General features: G+C 42.8%; 1 protein-coding gene across 2 annotated transcripts in view; it reads right to left on the bottom strand.

Annotated features, from left to right (window-relative positions):
- Positions 1–21,049, bottom strand: part of LOC111864684 (4-hydroxy-2-oxoglutarate aldolase, mitochondrial-like) — a 45,209-nt gene that overhangs the window by 2,464 nt on the left and 21,696 nt on the right. For both annotated transcript variants that reach the window (XM_023852107.2, XM_023852108.2), the window contains 2 exons: positions 16,531–16,627; positions 13,923–14,056 (listed from right to left, as the gene is read on the bottom strand). In XM_023852107.2, the coding sequence (XP_023707875.1) occupies positions 13,923–14,056; positions 16,531–16,627 (231 nt within the window). The remainder of the gene's footprint in view (positions 1–13,922; positions 14,057–16,530; positions 16,628–21,049) is intronic.

Here is a 21,049-nt window from a genome sequence, read left to right as displayed (position 1 = left end):
GGTGACGAAAGTTGGGTTTATGGCTACGACCCTGAAAGTAAGCAGCAATCGTCGCAATGGAAGAGCCCTTCTTCACCTCGGCCAAAAGAGATCGACAAGTAAGAGCAACGTTAAGTCCATGTTGATCTGTTTTTTTTGATATTGACAGGATTGTTCATAAGGAGTTCGTCCCTCCTGGTCAGACAGTCAATAAAGAGTTCTATCGCGATGTTCTAAGGTGTTTGAGGGAGAACATGAGGAGAAAACGTCCAGAGAAGTGGCGCACAAACGACTGGGTACTCCACCATGACAACGCATGACCGCATACGGCTTACATTGTGCATGAATTTTTGGCTAAAAACAAGATGGCAGTTGTTCCCCACCCACCGTACTCGCCAGACTTAGCTCCATGCGACTTCTTTCTCTTCCCCAAGATGAAAATCAAGTTGAAGGGGCGAAGATTTGATACAGTTGAGGAAATTCAAGCGGAAACGCAGACGGTACTAAACACCCTAACAAAGAAAGACTTCCAGGATGCATTTGAAAAGTGGCAGAAACGCTGGGATCAGTGTATGCGCTCCCAAGGGGACTACTTTGAAGGTGATGGTGCAGAATAGGATCCAGGTAAGACGTAATAGTTTTTATTAATATATTTCAGGAACTTTTGGATAGCACCACGTATCTTGCCCTGCCGGGGATCTAAAGTCAAAACCTCGGCCTTGAAGCCAGTAGACCAGTCACTATACTGACTGAGCTATCCCGTCTCGGGCTGAAACATTGTCTGACGTTAAATACAGTATTTGCCGGTCACGGTAGCCAAGCGGTCTAAGGCATGCACTGTCTTCGCTCGCTCGGAAGCCGGGATCGTGGGTTCGAATCCCACTCAAGGCATGGATGTTTGTGTGCGTTTTTCTGTGTTTGTCTACAGGTAGAGGCCTTGCGACGAGCTGCTCACTCGCCCAAGGAGTCCTACCGTATGTGTAAGATCTAGTAAACCGAAGCGAAACGGAGAGTTTCATGGAGGTAGGCCTAGGCACACTGGGTCTGTAGCGCCACAAGAAAAAAAAAACAGTATTTGGTAAGGAGTCATTAAATAACATAACTAACTAATTAGCTTCATGGAGCTCAGTCCGTCTTCAGAAGCTGCCAGTTGTGCAGTTATTCCAGAACTTCCCAGAATTTTATGGAACCCGATGGTTCATTACCGTGTTCACACAAGCCCTCCATTGGTCCCTATCCTGAGCCAGAGCAATCCAGTCCATACCACTCCATTCCATCTCTCTAAGCTCTATTTTAATACTGTCCACCAATCTACATCTTGGTCTGCCTAGTGGTCTCTTTCCTTCTGGCCATTAAACAGCACACTAGAGAAAAAATTACAAAGATAGTGTAAGCTAAGCCTGTCTTCTGCCGGTCACGGTAGCCGAGCGGTCTAAGGCATGTACTGTCTTCGCTCGCTCGGAAGCCGGGATCGTGGGTTCGGATCTGTTTCCTGTGAGGTACGAACTGAATTCTTATATATTATTCTTATACACTGCCGGTCACGGTAGCCGAGCGGTCTAAGGCATGTACTGTCTTCGCTCACTCGGAAGCCGGGATGTTGGGTTCGAATCCCACCCAGGGCATTGATGTTTAGTGTTTGTGTATGCAATTTCTGTGTAAGTGTCCAGGTACAGGCCTTGCGACGAGCTGATCTCCTACCCAAGGAGTCCTACCGAAATGTCTAAGGTCTAGTAAACGGAAGTGAAACGGAGAGTTTCATGGAGGTAGGCCAAGGCCCAATTTGGGGCTGTAATGCCAAAGGAAAATAAAAAGGCTGCCTTCTACGATTTTTTGTGGCACATCTTGGTGCACCATCGATTTAAATGGAGGTCTTTCTGCACAGCCACACGATTGATAAATGGTTCACTAAGACGCGACAGAAACGCTCTCGGAAAAAAAGTCAAAGACATTAAAAACTAAGGAAGGGACACTTGACATTTCAGACGAAACGGAAAGCGACACAAAACAGTTGAGTAGCGTTGAGAGGGTATCACCATCAAGAGAGGGCGGAAACACGAGCTACTGCAAACGGTGGAATAAAAGGAAAGTAGCAGTTAATAATACCAAATGGACGCTTAAATACTGTAGAAGTCGGCACTGGTAAATTGCTTCTAACAACATAAAAACAGGAAAAATTTATTTGAAGTGATAATCTACGCTAAACCGACACCTGCCTTTCGCAGAAAGAAATATCCGTGGTACCCAAAAGAAACCGAACTAATTTTTTTGTGGTCAGGGCTTCTGTAGTGCCGCGTTTTGCCGCTATGAGAGCCTAGAGCTAACATTCCTGAGTCGATAAGCCGACTACCGTTGCTTCAGAAGGTAAGGACTAGTTTCGGCAGAGTTCATAGTGACAACTCTTTTGTGTGATCGTCGTTTTTGCAATGGCTGATTTTCGTGAACAGCGTGCGGCGGTGAAATTCTGCTTTTCGCTTGGGAAAAGTGGAACAGAAACTCTTGAAATGTTAAAAACGGCGTACAAGGACGATGCTATGGGGAAAACTCAAGTGTTTGGGTGGTTTTCCCGTTTCAAAAATAGTGAAATGTCAATTGATGACAAATCTCGTTCTGGTCGTCCTTCCACGGCATGAACACATGAAAATGTTAAAAAAATTCGTGAAATCATCAAGGAAGATCGACGACGGACCATTGAAGAAATTGTGGAGCTGTCGGGAGTGACTTGGAGCTCAGCGGCCAGATTTGTGGCAGTCGGGTGACTGGTTTTTCCATCATGACAATGCCCCTGCTCACACAGCCCTGTCTGTACGACAATTCTTGACCAAAAATGGTATGACCCCTGTTCCTCACCCTCCATACTCACCCGACCTTGCCCCGTGCGGCTTTTTTTTTGTTTCCTCGAATGAAAAGAGACATGAAAGGAAAAAACGACGGAGGCGCTGTCAAGCATCTCAAAAGATGAATTTAGACAATGTTTTGAAAAATGGAATAAAAGACTAGACAAGTGTATTAGTGTAAGTGGAGAGTACTTTGAAGGGGATTGAAGGTTTGTGCTTAAAATTTGAATAAATAAGTTTTAAAAAAATAAGTTCGGTTTCTTTTGGGTACCTCTTCGTAGAGCGAAGCTGCAATTTAATGGTCTCTGGTCCCGCCTGCGCGTTACGTAGCAACCTCCAACTTACGCGGAAGAATGTTGCACTGCTGTCACATCTTTATATCACCTCCAATCACCGAGAGGTGAAAATTCAGCCAAGGAACATGGTAGTGGAATCGACCTCACATATAAACCATACAACTGACCAACACGTAACCGCTGGACAATGCTGTTTCGAGGTGACTAGAGCTGGTAGCTGATAAAAGGTATTACAGACTCTAAGGTGACAATGTATTGATGTAGCATAACTTGTTCGCTGTTATTTCCTGCAACAAATTAGAAACAAGAGCAGACAGAAGAAAGAGATTGTGAAATTCCCACTGCGATGACTGTGAAGACTCTGTTCGCCTTAGTTTTATACTCTGAAGATGGAGTCAGCTATTTCCTCCGAAACACTGGTAATTATCACACTACACGGTACCGCATCTCAAGAGACGGAAATCTGCATAATGCAAATTAGTTCAACGGACGAAAGAAGGGGTAAGAAATAATTAAGTTAATTCGGTTTTCGGGTGTTTAGTGGGCAAAGTTGCCGACGTTTCGGAGGAACACATAATCATTTTCAGGGTTGAAGAATACACCAAGCAAGAAACAAGCATGAAGCAGGTAGAAAGGAGAGCTGGTTTCTTGCTTGGTTTATTCTTCAACCCTGAAAATGATGTGTTCCTCCGAAACGTCGATTGAAAGTCAGCGTTATATCCTTGAAGACAGAACTCTTAATAATCGTCGCTATGAGAACCTCAAATCCTTTTCGAGTTATGTCAGCTAACCTGCCTCTGCGTCCCAGTTTCAGCAAGGTTAATGTGGCAGTTAACTTGACGTCTGTGCGCAGTGAAATAAATTTGGAATTACGACTCGAGACGTGAATCTTTGCTAAATGAGAGAACCTTAAAATAATGAGGCTGCGGAGAGGTTTAGCTTCTTTAGCCAAGCTCTGCAGGCGAGATGCAAGCTGCACTGGAGTTGTTTTAATTGACCAGTACTCATCATCATAATCATCATCATCATCAACAACAACAACAACAACAACAACCTCAAGGACTAGGCTCAATGGCCTGCTTCGTCTCAATTAATTTCTCCTTCGGTCTATCCGCCTTCCGATACTGTTCTCTTTGTCGGCAATAGTTCAAAACGGTCTTTGAGATTAGAAAAAAATAGAGATTAAATAAATGTACTATAAACATAAACAGAAATGAAAGAAAGGGATTAACAAAAAGAGACCGCCTCTGTGGTCTAGTGGTTAGAGTTCCTGGTTACAGATCCAGAGGTCCGGGTTCGATTCCCGGAGCTACCAGATTTTCTGAGAAGTAGTGGGAACGGCGTTCACTCAGCCTCGTGAAAATAATTGAGGAGCTATTTCAAGGAAATAGCGGCTCCGGTCTAGAAAACAGAAATTAACAGCCGTGGGGATTCGTTGCGCTCACCACGTGACACCCTCTATCCTCTAAAGTTGGCACTAACTTCGCTGACAAACGGCGGTTGCTCGGACGATATAGTTCGCTTGCGGACTACAGGCCACGGAGTAGTAGTAGTAGTAGTAGTAGTAAAGAGGATTAAAGGGCAAAAATAAAAAGAAGGAAACAGAGTATGAAGAAAATACGAAAGAGATCAAGTAGTTATAGGAAAATTAATAAGTCTACTTTTCTTTCATACAGCACAGACCGCAAGAAAACAAAAACTTAGTTTGGGACAAAGAGACATAGGCGGCCTGTTACTTGGCAACGATTGGAGTGGGAGAACATACATACACACAGAGACCAAGCGATCTGATGAGCCTTGTAAGCCTCAACAATTAGGTGGGGACCCACATACACACAGAAAGCAAAGTGATTCCATAAATCTCATAATTTGGAAGGGGAGATACACAGATAGACGGACAGACACAGACAGCGGGATGATTTCATTAGCCTCCTTTTATTTTCTGAAAATAAGGAAAGTGTGCTAATAGAGATAAGAAGAAAATATTAAAAAAGGAAAAACGTATAAAGAAGGAAGGAAATTAAGAAGGAAATTAAGAAAGGAATAAAAATTAAGAAAATAAAAAAGAACGAAAGAAAAAGAGAGGAATGGAAAATAAATAAATGCAGAAAATCAGATATAAGTAAAAAAAAAATATAGAAATATCTATACATGAAAGTAGCAAATAGAATTCTACTTGGCAACACCGCTACGCAAATTGGGATTTCCCTACTCCTCCCGTTGCGCTGTTTCCTTAATATTCATATCAATGTAACTGTAATTTGAAAATATTCGTATTTTTCGGTTTAAAATTTTGTATACATTTCTCACCTCCATTGCGTGCTACATTCTCTAGCTGATCCCCCTACACAGAAGATTTTAAAATGGAAACTCAAGTTCCATTCAGACAAGAGTGGGGACACATTAGCTTCAAATTGATACGTATTAATCAAATGGTTTCAATAAGAAACAAATTAACATATATGCCAATAAAGTAGTTTCTGTTTTATTGTGACGATTACAATTTCGAAAATATGCGTTAATTTTATGGAATACATATTTCGGATCTTGTACATTTAAAATTTATACTGTTTTCTGTTTAAATATGGCGGAGCCTAAAAGGAAAAGATTACGTTCCGAATTTCTTGTCATCTTTCGTTTGACAGTCTGCATTCTGAGGCGTATTCTTTTCATACTGAATGGTTCAAAGAATCGGGAAAGATTAAGGGAAGATTTCCTCAAGCAAACAGAGGGAGACAGATATATGCTAGATCCGTCCGCTAACACTGGCGGCGCCACAAGCAAGTGTTTATCCTTTGTTCGTACGGTCGATTTTGCTAGGTAACAGCTTCCAGCATGGAGACCGTGAAACTGAATTCTCTTCAGCTCCTGCTAAAACTCTTATTCCAGAGGATGTTCTGACCCTAAGCAACATAATCAAATCACACTGGATCACTGCAAAGATTTCTTGAAATATCCCACACTTCTCTCTCTCTCTCTGTCTCTCTCATCCTTCCGAGCACCGGGCGGTTAGCTTAGCGGTATCACTTTAGATTAATATTCGGGATGATGAGATGGGCATGGCATGTAGCACACATTGGAAAGAAGCGGAATGCATACAGGTTTTCGGTGGGAAAGTCACAAGGAAGTTCACTAGAAAGACCAAAACGTATGTGAGAGGATAATATTAAAATGGTTCTACAAGAAATATGATGGGGTGGTGTGGATTTGATTCATATAGCTCAGGACAGTGACAGGTGACGGGCTCTTTTGAATGCGATAGTCAACTATCGGGTAAAAAGGTAAAGTTGTCCCTGTGCTTAACTATTTAAACACTATACCATGAAGGCGTGTGGGGGAGTGGATGTATAGATCTACATTTTCTTGAACTCGGCACCAGTTGGAAGTGAGTGGTCAGCTTCACACTCCGGCCGCTTTACTCTTGGAGAAAGAGCCCCCGGTACCCATTCGATAGGAGCTTTGGTGGACCCCAGAGATGGGACTTTCAGGTTCCGTAAAATTTTGCTAAATTCTTGAGTAGATGAGCGACTGGCGGCTTCTAGAGAAGGATTCAGCTTCCTGGAGTTAGTGAGTTTGCTGGGGAAGAAACAGAAGAAATTCTGAGGAAAACCTGCCCCCGTACAATTTCGTCCACAACGAAATTTACATAAAATCAGCCGGCATCGAACCCTGTGACTTTTATTTTTCAGTATGGTCAATAACTAACGGAGCACGAGATAAATTATTTATGACTCCATGTAGCGTATCTGCAGTGTGATTATATTGTAACAATACATTTGAAAACGAAATAAATGAATACCTAGACTTCTGAGGCATAAAAAATACTAAATAATGCGTTCTCTTTAATGCTCTGCTTTTACGCAACTTTCTTTTACGACAAACTCAAAAATTTTCCAGTTACATCTCACAAGCCCTTAAATTTAACACCTGCTCCTTACAAACCTTCCCACTTATCTTGGATCAATAATCATTGTTCTTTCTTCCACATTAAATACAGGATGATTCATTCGAAGGACGCCACGAATTAATATTCATAAATCACGTACTACTGTAACGATGAAAGCGAGACTTGGTTGGTATACGACTTGATTTATGTGAAGATAATTGGGTTATAGGAGATGCTGAAATTGGTTCTCATCCGCCCCGAGACACAAGTTGACGCGACGCTCCGTGTTCTCGAATGTTGCAGTCAGCATGGCAACAACAGTCTCGCTGGTAATGTAAGAGGCGCAAACCTGGCAGGCAGGCAGATTATACACTGATGACAAGCTTTATTCTCATCTGTACACTGTTATGTAATTTATAATTCGGGGACTCTCGCGAGTGACTCATCATGTTAACCAAATCAGCAAACACTTTAAATTAAATCTCTGAGAGATATATGTTTCGCTGGAACTGTTCTTTCTAGTAGCTTTTGTTCCACTTCGAGCAGTTTATGAAAACATCGACAGTGTCATATTTGATTTCCACGTATGTATGGCTTCTACTTCACCGATATGAACCAAATTTAAAATATAGGGACATTATTTCCTGTAAACCTCAACTGCCAAATTTAATCGAATTCCGATTAACAGCGTCTGAGATACACTCGGGTTAATTTATGTTAACAATAAAAAAACTCCGTGAGTTTAGTCCGCAAGCGAACTATACCGACCGAGCGACTGACGCATGTCGGTGAAGTTAGTGCCAACTTTAGTGGATGGAGAGTGTTGCGTGGTCAACACAATGAATCCCCACGGTCGTTAATCTCGGTTTTCTAGACCGGAACCGCTATTTCCTTGAAATAACTCCTCAATTATCCTCACGAGGCTGAGTGGACTCCGTTCCAGACCCACTACTTCTCAGAAAATCTGGTAGCGCTGGTAATCGAACCCGGGACCTCTGGATCTCTAGCCTGGAACTCTGATCACTAGACCACAGAGGCGGTCGTTTATGTTAACAATGTTTAGCAATAATCTGAATGCTCATCTAAGAAATTAGATAATATGCCTATAACTCTTCTTTATGGGTGTGAAACTTGGTCTCTCACATTAAGGGAAGAACGCAGGACTGAGGATATTTGAAGACAGGGTGCTGGGAAGAATATTTCTACCGAAGAGGGATTAAGTAACATGAGGCTTGAGAAATTTGCATAATGAAGTGCTTCATAACTTGTACTCTTCACCAGTTATAAGGAGGATGAGATTGGCAAGGCATGTAGACATCATGGGACACAAGAGGAATGTATATGGGATAGTGGCGGGAAATCCAGAAGGAGAGATGCCAGTAGGATGACCTAGACGCATGTGTGAGGATAATATTAAAATTGTTCTTAGAGAAATAGCATGGGATGGTATGGACTGGATTCGTCTAGCTCAGGATAGGAACCAGCGGTGGGCTTTTGTGAACATGGTAATGAACGTTCGAATTCCGTAAAATGTTGAGAAATTCATCAGTGGCTGAGCGACTATTGGCTACTCAAGAAGGACTTGGCTCAGTGAAGTTAGTTAGTTAGTTAGTTAGTTGGCCGGTAGACTCTTCATTCTGTCTTACAACCTTCTCTGGAACTGGCAGTGTAAAGCATTATGCTGCTTGACCCGCTTCAAATACTGATAGAGTACGTTGCTTTTACGACTTTCACACCCGGTTTGTTTTATTGCCAAACGAAACGAAAATAAATACGGAGGAGGTACTCTCCTTACATAATAAAACCTGGCCATAAAAATTTATGTACGTATAGCCACGTGACATTCTGACATTTCTGATCCCCTAGGGCAAATGGGAAAATATAAAACTGAGACCTGCGCATGAGCACCACTTTTTGTAGACATACTGTATATAACCTCGTCAAAATTGACGGGAAAAGTATCTAAATTAACTAAATCCATAGAGCCAGGAGGAAAGAGACAACTAGGAAGACCTAGACGCAGGTCAGAGGATATTACTAAAATGGATCTTAAAGAAATGGGATGGGGTTATATGGATTCGATTAATCTGGCACAGGATAACGATCAGGGGAGGGCTCTTGTGAAATCGGCAATGAAGCTTCAAGTTCCGTAGAATGTTGAGAAAATCTTGAGTAGCTGCGCGGCTGGTGGCTTCTCAAGGAGGGCTTAGCTCCAAGGAGATCTGAATTCCCGTGAAATTAACAGGTGGCCAGCTGGTGCTGGAAACCCCTCCCTTTATGGAACCACAAGTTTCAAAGTCATATTGGATTTAGTGTTTCCAGTACGTTGTTCTGGGTTGAGATGTCGTGCAGTTCGCAGACAACCCGACGTTTCGGAGGAACATACTGCCTCCATCTTCAGGGTCGAAAAGCTAAGCAAGAAACCAAGCAGAACTTGAGCAGCTAGTCAGTTTCTGCTAGTTCCATGTTTGGCTTATTATTCGTCTCTGAACATGGTAACATGCTCCTGCGAAACGTCGAGCTCTCTCTAAACTACACGGAGTTACAACTCAAGAGACAGTACTCTCCGTTCATTGTTATGTTCACAACAGCCCCCCCTCCCATACACTGGTCTCTATCCTGAGTAAAACCAAACCAGTCCACGTGCGCTAGTGTGGGACACATCAAGTGACTGACTGATTCATTAAGTTACTGAATAAATACATGCGTATTTGAGTGATTGTGTTATTATGTGAGTCAGTGATTGAGAGATCTACTGAAGGAGTGAGTGGTTGAGTTACTGAATGACTGAGTTATTGAATAAATACACGAGTGTTTGTGTGATTGTGTTATTGAGTGAAGCGATCTACCGAAGGAGTAAGTGGTTGAGTTACTGAGTGGCTGAGTTATTGAATAAATACACGAGTGTTTGTGTGATTGTGTTATTGTGAGTCAGTGATTGAGCGATCTACTGAAGGAGTGAGTGGTTGAGTTACTGAATAGCTGAGTTATTGAATAAATACACGAGTGTTTGTGTGATTGTGTTATTATGTGAGTCAGTGGTTGAGAGATCTACTGAAGGAGTGAGTGGTTGAGTTACTGAATGACTGAGTTATTGAATAAATACACGAGTGTTTGTGTGATTGTGTTATTGAGTGAAGCGATCTACCGAAGGAGTAAGTGGTTGAGTTACTGAGTGGCTGAGTTATTGAATAAATACACGAGTGTTTGTGTGATTGTGTTATTGTGAGTCAGTGATTGAGCGATCTACTGAAGGAGTGAGTGATTGAGTTATTCAATAAATACATCAGTGTTTGAGTGATTATGTTATTGAGTGAAGCGATCTACCGAAGGAGTGAGTGGTTGAGTTACCGAGTTATCGAATAAATAGACGAGTGTTTGAATGATTGCGTGAGTCAGTGATTGGGCGATCGACAGAAGGAGTGAGTGGTTGAGCTAGTGAGTGATTCAGTTATTGAATAAATACATGAGTGTTTGAGTGATAGATTGAATAAGTTAGTGGACGATCTAATGACTGAGTTACTGAGTGCGTGCGTCAGTGTTTGAGTGACCGATTAAGTGATTTAAATGAGTGACTGAGTAACCAGATGAGTTACTGAGACGCTGGAAGGTAGGTGAGTGTGCCAGCAAGCTGCAAATTACAGAAGCTGCTCGTTCTCATTCTGTTCAACCATTCCGCAAGGGATTTAAATGGGAAGTGTTGATATAACGAGCACAAGGCAAGAGGAGTGCATATGAAAGCTGTGTGGAGTACAGAGAGAATTAATGAAGCTACAGAAGACCTGGAGCTGATGAAACGGAGACATAAATCCTGCAAAATCAGCAGATCTAGTGAAAGAACCTCGGTTTCACTTTCTCCAGCTCGCCTTTCAAGCAGATTAATAATCAGAACGTAATCCTCAGTGTATACAACCGTACATAAGGAAAGGCAGCACTCCTAATACACGAAGACTTATTGTCTATTTAATGACGCTCCAAAATGTAAATATCCCTGTTCTTAATTGAGCACTACGCCACGAAGATATATGGGGGGATGGAGGTATAACACCACGAATTACCTCGGTACTACACAGAAATGAGTGCTCAGCTAAACATTTCAGAAATTTCAGACCCCGTACCTATTGAAGAAGAAGGAAAACAGGGAAAGGAAGAAAAGTAGGATAAGGAGGAACACGAGAGGGGAAAGTGTAAGAAAGGAAGAGAAGGGAAAAAGTGGAGAAAAGGTACTCAAGTGAAACAAGATTAAAAAAAAAACCGGCTGTTCTCTCATATCATCTGTATATATGTATATATGAAGACTTGAACTTGAAAGGATTCAGGAAATTCAAGGAAAAGTAAGTTTGAGTTGTAACACCGTCCATCGACGTTTAGGTGCTGCGTATCGCTTCCACCACGAAACTACAGTGCGTTACAGCCCAGANACCACGAAACTACAGTGCGTACAATCAAGTGCGCGCCGCGGCTGCAATTTGCCGTGAGTCATACCACCGCAGAACGGGTGCAGTCGCGGGGAGGAGTTGTAACACCGTCCATCGACGTTTAGGTGCAGCGTATCGCTTCCACCACGAAACTACAGTGCGTACAATCAAGTGCGCGCCGCGGCTGCAATTTGCCGTGAGTCATACCACCGCAGAACGGGTGCAGTCGCGGGGAGGAGTTGTAACACCGTCCATCGACGTTTAGGTGCAGCGTATCGCTTCCACCACGAAACTACATGGCGTTACAGCCCAGAAAATCGTACTCTCACCACTATAAGAACTTCAACCCACCCCCCAAAAAAGAAAAATATTTTATGGTGTATTTTTTCTATGGACTATTTAACGACGTTATATCATTACAAACTATACACCGCGTCACGTGACGTGGTAGGATAACTAATGAATGATTAATTGGGTGGCAGCAGTTGTTGCCTAATCGAGGCGCTAACCCGACATTTGCTTGGTAGGACTGAGGAAAACCACGAAGAACGTCATTCAAGGTAGCCAGTGTCTTGTCCGAGATTCCAACCGTGAACCTCCCTAATTCAAGTTTACAGCATTACCTCTAGGTCAGCATGCAATTGATGAACTGCGTGGCCTGTAGTCCGCAAGCGAACTATACCGACCGAGCGACCGACGCTTGTCGAAGTTAATGCAAACTTCTGCGGATAGAGGGTATCACGTGGTCAGCGCAACGAAACTCTCGGCCGTTAATTTCGAGTTTCTAGACCAAAGCCGCTATTTCCTTGAAATAGCTCATCAGTTATCCTCACGAGGCTGAGTGGACCCCGTTCCAGACCCACTACTTCTCAGAAAATCTGGTAGCGATGGGGAATCGAACTCGGGGCATCTGGATGTGTAGCCAGAAACTCTGGCACTAGACCACAGAGGCGGTCGTGTAATTAATGAACACAAAGAATAATTATGTTTCAAAGATGGGAACAAAACAGATTTATAGAACACAAGTTCTCCAGTGTAGAAGTTCTACTCGTTTTACCCTGCCAGCTTTGTTTACAGGAACCTGTTTTTTGGACATCCTGTGGATCGAGATTCATGAATTTACGGTTCAATCTGTTTGGAAGTCCATGCGGGCCGAAGTGAGAAATGAATTCCCATGTAACGTGCACCCAAGTTTGCCATAAAACCAGTCATTTAGCCCACGGCGACGCCCAGCGTCCCTATTTGTAACTCCCAGCCAACTACAGACGCACAGAGGTCGATAATCTTGTAACGTTGGTCTCTGTCCGTCCCACAACAGTTTAACTTCAACAGAAATCATTCATCTCTAGCCAAACTTCTATCCGTAAAGAGGAGCGTGTGTGTCTGTTTGTTCATTTGTTCCACGTATTTCCACATCGTTGCACCTAAAAGGTGACGCTATCCTTGTAACAGGCCGTGAAGGCCCATAGGGTTGTGAGACGTCGAGGCTCTCACATTTTCTCTAGACTGTCGGCTCACAAATGGCACTGAGGTTGTCAGCCTTAAGCACAGGCTGCCCTTTACCTGCCAGGAAGATTCCTGGTACTCATTTCTGTTAGAGGCTGGGTCGACCCCAGGGCCATAGTGCGGCTGGAAAGATTAGGTCAATTCAAAAATTCTATGATCTCATCGGGAATCGAACCCGTGACCTTCCGGCTTGTAGCATAGTGCCCAACCAACTCCGCGTGCACTCTTGTTGCACCTACTTAGACCAAATTTGATATTATGGAACAGGGCCTCAATGAGGAGGTGTGAAACACTTCAAAAAGTGTATGGGTTCGAATCCAAGTCAGCTTCTATCCCCATTAGCTTTTTTGTAACAAAGGCAACAGGATAGTGAGAACAATGGTGTTGTGCCAATGCTATCGTGATAACATGGGTATTGTGACAATGCTACCGTGATAACATGGGTTTGAGACAACGCTATCATGGTAACATGGGGATTGTGACAACGCTATCGTGATAACATGGGGATTGTGACAATGCTATCGTGATACCATGGGTTTGAGACAATGCTATCATGATAACATGGGGATTGTGACAACGCTATCGTGATAACATGGGGATTGTGACAATTTTATCATGATAGCATGGGGTTGTAACAATACTATCATGAAAATAACGGGGTTCTAATAATGGTACCGTGATGACAATGGAATTGTGAAAATGCTATCGTGATAATTATGGGATCGTTTTTACAACTGGTTTGACTGATGGATAAACTTCTTGATTCTTGGTTTCAGTAACGGAATTTTGCCAGCTACACAGACTACATTGCTTCAAGTGCTAGGATAACTTTTGAAATGGAAAGGATATTTCTGCACATGCACTTTTCCTTCTCAAACAATGTAAAATAACAAAATTGAATAGAATAGGCTGTATCTATAGGCTTATTCGAAGGCGATCGGCCGCGGTTTTAGAACCGATCTAAGTTATTTTAACTAGTATATCGGAACTAATTTCTTACCATGGCGTTAGGTGTGACGAGTCGGAGATGCAACTCCACCGCTTCTTGAAGCTTATCCTTTGTGAAAAACTTGTAAATATCGCAGACTTCGTCGCCTAGTATGTTCGCAAGAGCGTTGATTCCGCCCACACACCCTGCAATATAAAGGATGTGTCTCCGTAAACGTGGCTTTCATCTTAGTTAAAGTCAAAGCACGAAATTGGCATTATAATCTAATTTTATACACTTCGTACAAAACAACACATAAAAATGTTGAATTATGCAACACACGTTACACTCGCTTCTCTTATTACACATTAACTGAACAGGTTGGTCTCACTTTAACACTCGGTGGATGCTCTATTTGAATCACAGCCAAGACACCACCTACATTGGTAGATGATTTCCGTGATATTCCTCAGTCCCTCCGGGTCAATTCCAGGAAAATATCTCCACTAGGCTAAGATCTCTTCCTTCCAAATCCTTTCCAATTCATAAATAGTCATCCCACCATCAACGCTATTCAATTTAAATACTGATAGCATCGTTAAACAACAATAAATTAAAAAACTACATTTTTGCTTACTTTCTGTTTGGATTTTAGATCCTCTAAGATCCTTGGCCTTTACAAGGCAGATGCCTACTCTTTTTTAATCTGTCAATCATCATTTGGTTTCATAACATAATATTTCCTGAGGTGAAGTTATGTGCCTAACGCCCAACCCCCAACTTGGAGGACAAGGGCTACATTTTATCTCCCTCCTACCATCCGACCTCCCTGTCTGTATTTCTTAAAAGCTTTACGGGTACCATGACGTTTCTCGCCATGATGCAACCCAAAAGTACGCCATGTTCGTGAAAACCAGCCATTGGACCCCAACCTGAGCCAGTTTAACTCATTTTAAACCCCCATACCTATTTCTCTAAAAGTCATTTTCCCGTTATTTTTCTCCGTGATCAAATGCTTTTTTTTAAATTCGATAGTGGGGGGTGGAGTCCAGTTGGGTCCACTCGACACGGCGGCCACTGATTGGCCTATTGTACCTGCCCCGGGTGATTATGATGATGGAGAATTTGGTGGAATGAAGATTGACAGGGGAAACCGAATTACTCGAAGAAAACCCGCCCCAGTGACACTTTCTCCACCACAGATCCCACTTGACCAGACCCGGGATTGAACCCGGGCCGCCGCGGTTGGAAGCCAGCGACTAACCGCTTGAGCTATGGCGCGGTCTTTTTTTTTTTATTATTTCGCTTAGTGGGGGGTGGAGTCCAACTAGGTCCACTCGGCACGGCGGTCACTGATTCGCCTATTGTAGCCTGCCCCGGGTGATTATGATGAAGGACAATTTGGTGGAATGAAGACTCGCAGGGGAAACCGAATTACTCGGAGAAAACCCGCCCCAGTGCCACTTTGTCCACCACAAAGCCCACTTGACCAGACCTGGGATCGAACCCGGGCCGCAGCGGTGGGAAGCCAGCGACTAACCGCTTGAGCTATGGGGCGGCCGATCAAATATTTACTCGCTATTTTTTTTTTTAATTTTCTCGTTTACTTACTGAAAGTCTCTCCCTACCTTTTATAATCAGTTCCTATGAAAGAGCTGATGTCAGTTATACTTCACTGCAGTCTTATTTCTACTGAAATGTGATCAATCTTATAGTGTGACATTACAGCAACACGGGAAGAAATCACTTTAAGATTATGTGATTATGAAACGATAGTAGTGTTTAGTGGCATGGCGAACGTATATCTACGTATTCTCTGGGAATTCCTGAAGTAACCGCAATGCTCAGCGAGAAATATGTTATGAAACACTGGCCTAGATATATATTCACGAGCCTCTTCATTCAAAGTAACCAATTTCAGTTGGAATTCTAATAGAAATTCTTGAGTTAACAGGACAGAGTTCCAGTCAAACTAATTAAGCCGGCTGGATTTTCATTACAGTTTCATCACTGAATCGAGATGTGTCAGTAAACCGCCTAACCACTGGATCAAATATCGGAGTTGGATTATTACTGCCTCTTTTTAGCCTTTTTCAATCGATTCGCCCCACAAACCTCATACTGAGACTTTATTCAGCACTTCTGAGTGATGACTTGATTTGTAACCCTGGAACTATAGCTCGCTCTCGCCGCTTTATTCCCGGGGAAAGCACCCTGCGTTACACATTGTATATAAGGGTGAGTGGGCCCAAGATCCGGTCTGGTCTCGGTGAAGAGATTTGGTTTGTATTCATTGTGGTAGGATGTCCTTATTGTTGTGTTTTGTGTATTGTGTTTTGTTTGAACGTGTTGTCACTTAGTGTAATGTGTGTTACGTGTCTGTTGTGTCCTATTGTGTACTACTGCCACCGGGCTAAAACCCAATTGCAGTATAATAAATAATATATATATATATATAAGAACAGAAAAATCTCTCTCTAGTTCTTCGGTAGTCCAGCCTGTGTTCTATTCATTATAATGATTAATGTATCCTGGCTAACGGAATTTAATTGGAATCTGCCCGGAAGTTTGAGCTCTGTTATTTAAAAACAAAGATATGTGATGAGAGTTATGTGTGATCTTCAACTGTTTATTTTCCTGAAACACTCGTAATTGTAGCCAGATGAAATTGTTTGCTTACCCACTAGGAGCGCTGGTAGAAGAAATCCTGTTGAACCGGCCAGTACTTGAAATTTGTAGTGACGTGTAAGGGATACCACCCTGGATATCTTTGCGATCTGCAGACCACAGAAAATTAGCGATGTACCACAAGAGCACAGAGGCTGAAAATAATCTGCCCTGTGCTTGTAGCGAAAGGTTCATTGCAAAGAAGAGAGGCTGTCCTCTAACCCTTTGAAACTGTGGCATATAAAATGTGTCAATTAGGACATGGTAAAGGCTGGAGAAAAACAGAGGAAAAAGAGGTGAAAAGGAAGTGGATAAGAATAAAGCGAGAATATGTAGAGATAAACAAGCAGAGTGTAAAACTTTCATATAAATGTTAACACAATTTTAACGTTAATTAAATTGGTTCAAGCGATAAGTTTTCTTATTTTAATTCTGAAGTTACCGGATTCGAATCTTGACCCGGACATAAGGTTCTGATTGAGGTTATTCATGTTTCTTGTCAGACACTTCAGAAAAAAGCAGGATATTTCTTTCAATTTAGTCACATTCTTTCGAATTCATTATCTTCGAATCATGTGACACTGTATGGTCTGACCAACAGTATCGTTAAATATACTATACGCAATAATAATGATGTAACACGCCGTGGAGGCTCATAAGACTGTGAGACGTCGAGGCTCCCACAGTTTCTAGACATCCGGCTCACAGATGATGATGAGGTTGTCAGTCTTACGCTCCGGCCGCTCTTTACCAACAGGAAGATTACTGGTACTCATTTCTGTTAGAGACTGAGTCGACTCCAGGGCCATAGTGCGGCTGGAAGGATTAGATCAATTGAAAAATGCAATGACCTCATCGGGAATCGAAACTGAGACCTTGCGGATTGTAGCATAGTGCCTCAACCAATTACACTACCGCGTGCCCCATTTCAAACTCCATAAAACGAGGAGAAATTCTAGAGTAGTTAAGGGACTATAAGCTTCTGAAGAAGAAGGGATCAGATTCACAGAAATGGTTACACAAGTTTAGACCAAGATACTTAGGGCATAGCTCAAAGAGTACGACAATAACTTCTCGCCACGGAGCCTCGGGTCAGTGACTAGCCGTGAGATTCATGGTGGGAAAAGTGACAATGAAGCAGGGTCTTCTTTTCCGTGTTTATTCGGTTTTCACCCGCTTATCACCATTCTGCCATTGCTCGGTACTCATCTGCCGCCGCCTCCTGACCGAGTTAGATAGCCCCGATCATGCAGCACATTATCACATTTTCGGGCTTTAATTTCCTGGCTTAGTCTCTGACCCAGCACTTGGCTGGTTACAGAGTAAGGAGAGTAAGTCTTTTTCACCGGATGACAGCATAAAACAGTCGATAACAAGAGAATGCTGGCTCGGTCGGTATAGCGACAAGAAAACAGACTGAATTGTCAGGGTTTGATTCCCCGAAGAAGCAAGGAAGTGTCAAGAATGGCTCTGCAACCCGCTCAGCCTCCTACCCTGAGGGTTCCCGTAGCCGTTAGCCCGGGGGATGAAACTGACAACTTACGTCCATCTAATATTAAGGTATAGAATGCGTGGGTCTGTACCTTCATTATTACGTGTTCAGAATGGGTCTTTAATTAAACAGAGGGACAACTTTACCTTTAAGTCTTACACAAAGGAGGCTTACATCTGAGTTCGTAACAAAAGCAAATCGAGAATATTGGCTTCCTGTACTCGTATGAAGAATGATAACACTGACTTTGCAATAGCATTTAGCTTAAATGGAACTTTGGAGAAACTTTCATACTACACAGAATTCCTCGAAGCAAGAGAAAGCTAATGGGTTTATAGTACAATTGAAAGGAAACGGGCTGAAGTCTGCGTGTGCTGTTATTTCAAGTGGCTCCGACACTTGAGGCTTCCAGGGTCTTCACAACCCTCCAGGGTTGAAAACAATAATGGAGCAAAACAGTGTGACCAACTTCTCGAAGCAATGAAAGGAATGAAGGTAATAATTACTGGAGAAATGAAGGAAAGATGAAAGATAAAACAGGAACGGAAAAAAGATGACAACTAATTAACGAACTCCATGGAGCTGAGCCCTTCTTGAGAAGAACTTCCCAGCATTTTATGGAACCCGAAGCTTCATTACCGTGTTCACAAGAGCCCTCAACTGGTCCCTATCCTGAGCCAGATCAATCCAGTCCATACGACACCAACCTATATCTCTAAGATCCATTTTAATCTTAACCACCCACTTACATCTTGGCCTTCCCAGTTGCCTCTTTCCTTCTGGCTTTCCCACCAATATCTTACATGCATTCCTATTCTCCAACAATCGTACTATATGCCCTGCCCATCTCATCCTCCTTGACTTGATCACTCTAATTATACTCGAAGAAGAGTACAAGTTATGAAGCTCCTCGTTATGCACTTTTCTCCAACCTCCTGTCACTTCATCTCTCCGGTCCAAATATTCTCCTCAGCACTGTTCAGGAAGATGACAACAGAGGGAGAAGAGCTGAGGACAGGAAGAAAGAAGGGGTGAAAGGAATATGGGTAAGAAAAACTGAACGGAAATATTTTCTTTCTTAACGTACTTACTTGCAAGGGACTTACGGTAGCGCAGTTGGTTGAGGCACGATGCTACAAGCCGGAATGTCGCGGAATCAATTCCCGATGAGGTCATTGCATTTTTAAATTCACCTAATCCTTCCAGCCGCAATATGGCCCTGGGGTCGACTCGGCCTCTAACAGAAATGAGTACCAGGAGTCTTCCTGGGGACTAAAAGGGCTGTCGGCGCGTTTGGTTGACAACTTCAGCGCCATCCGTGAGCCGACTGTGCAGAAAATGTGGGAACCTCGGCGTCTCACAACCCTATTGGCCTACATGCCCGGTTACAGGGATAGCTTTATAATTTTCTTTCTTTCTTGGCGAATTTATTTGCAGCTTACATAACGACACTCTAAGGTTACACCCCGTCGAATGATAAATCGATATGAAAACGAGTTCGAAACGATGTGGAGGTAGATGGTCGTGACTTAATATGAGGATCTAGCCCGACATCTGATGGGAGAGAATGAAAACCTCAGAATAGTCAGTGCCCCGGCAGAAATTCGAATCGGTAACCTTCTAAACCCAAATGAACAATGTAACTGCTTGACAGAGGCCCAAAGAGGCAGGAAAATAAACAAAAGGAGGGGGGAGACAAAGATAATAGAGGATAAATTGTAATACAAAACATTAAACTCCTTGTTATCGGGCATATGTGGCAAATGGGGTGTGTCAGACTGTATTATATGCCGGTTGCATGAGGGAACGTTTTTACGGAATATAATTTTCATGCGAATTTCCAGTCCTCTGATATTTCTATATTCTCTTTAAAATTCATAACAACGCATGTTCCCTTAAAGTTCTTGGAAGACGCAGCAGATTAATGGAGGGGAGGATATAAATATACTGAAACGCAATCACAAATTTTTAATTGACGTCTACTGTTACCTGGCATCGTTACGACGATATGAATCAGGGGAGACGACGTGCAGCGCTGCTAGTGGCGGCTGGGAAAACCACCGCAATTGAAAATATCGTAGCGTGTAGACTCGTTAACAGGTAATAACCGCGAAACAAACATGTTCCCATGGCCACGAAACCACGCGCAACAATAGGGTAACTGTTGGAAACGGTGATCTCTACTAGGTATAACGAGGACACCAGCCGAGCTGCAGTCAGTTGTAAGGGAGACTGTGAAGAGAAGACAGAAGACTGTGTGTGCTGCAGTCGCAGTAATCTTAAGGCTGAAAACCCACTGACGCGACTAGTCGCGAGCGGCTAGCCGCTGTTTGTCGCCCGCGTCCGTTAGCTGTACATATTAGGGGTGTGACAGCTCTGCCGCCTGTGTGCCGCGTTCCAAAACTTAACCGCGCGCGGCTTATAAAAGCAATACAAATAACGGCCGTGAGCGACAACACTCGACAAACCGCGCGCGGCTTGTCGCGTCAGTGGGTTTTCAGCCTTATAGTTATGTGTAGTCACGAGTCGGGTGTTACAGTGGTCAGTAAATCCTATAATCAATCCAAAATCCGTCTATAGTCACTCATACACGTGACAATATGCATGTCGCAATTTGTTTCTGATGTAACTTCAAAAATGATAAATTTTCATTTAAATGTGTGGCGGTTGCATGAGAACCCCGGGAATTTGGGTAGGGTGTAAGCGGGAGTTTACTGTATTATCCTTTTCCTTAAAAATTATCAAACCATGAATCCTGAAAACGTAAAAACGAAAATACATAAAAGGGAAATATAATGCATTTCTCTGTTCGTTATTAGCTTTGTTAGCAACGGGCTGCAACCGCTCTACGCCCTTTTTTTTTTTGATGTTTATTGGGTTCCGGTGGCAATGAAAGTCTTCCTCAGGATCGTTTACGGGTCTTGGATTATGAGACAAAGGGTAATGATAATGCGACTGCACACATTACAATTGCTTACTGGTTTAATATATTATTTGCAGAACACGTCTATCCGTCGGAATCACCAAATTAGAAGTCCCC

Source organism: Cryptotermes secundus, unplaced genomic scaffold, assembly GCF_002891405.2.
Source record: "Cryptotermes secundus unplaced genomic scaffold, Csec_1.0 scaffold441, whole genome shotgun sequence".
Lineage (NCBI taxonomy): Eukaryota > Metazoa > Arthropoda > Insecta > Blattodea > Kalotermitidae > Cryptotermes > Cryptotermes secundus.
The sequence above is the reverse complement of the archived record's forward strand: the minus strand, read 5'-3'. Positions and strand labels throughout refer to the sequence as shown.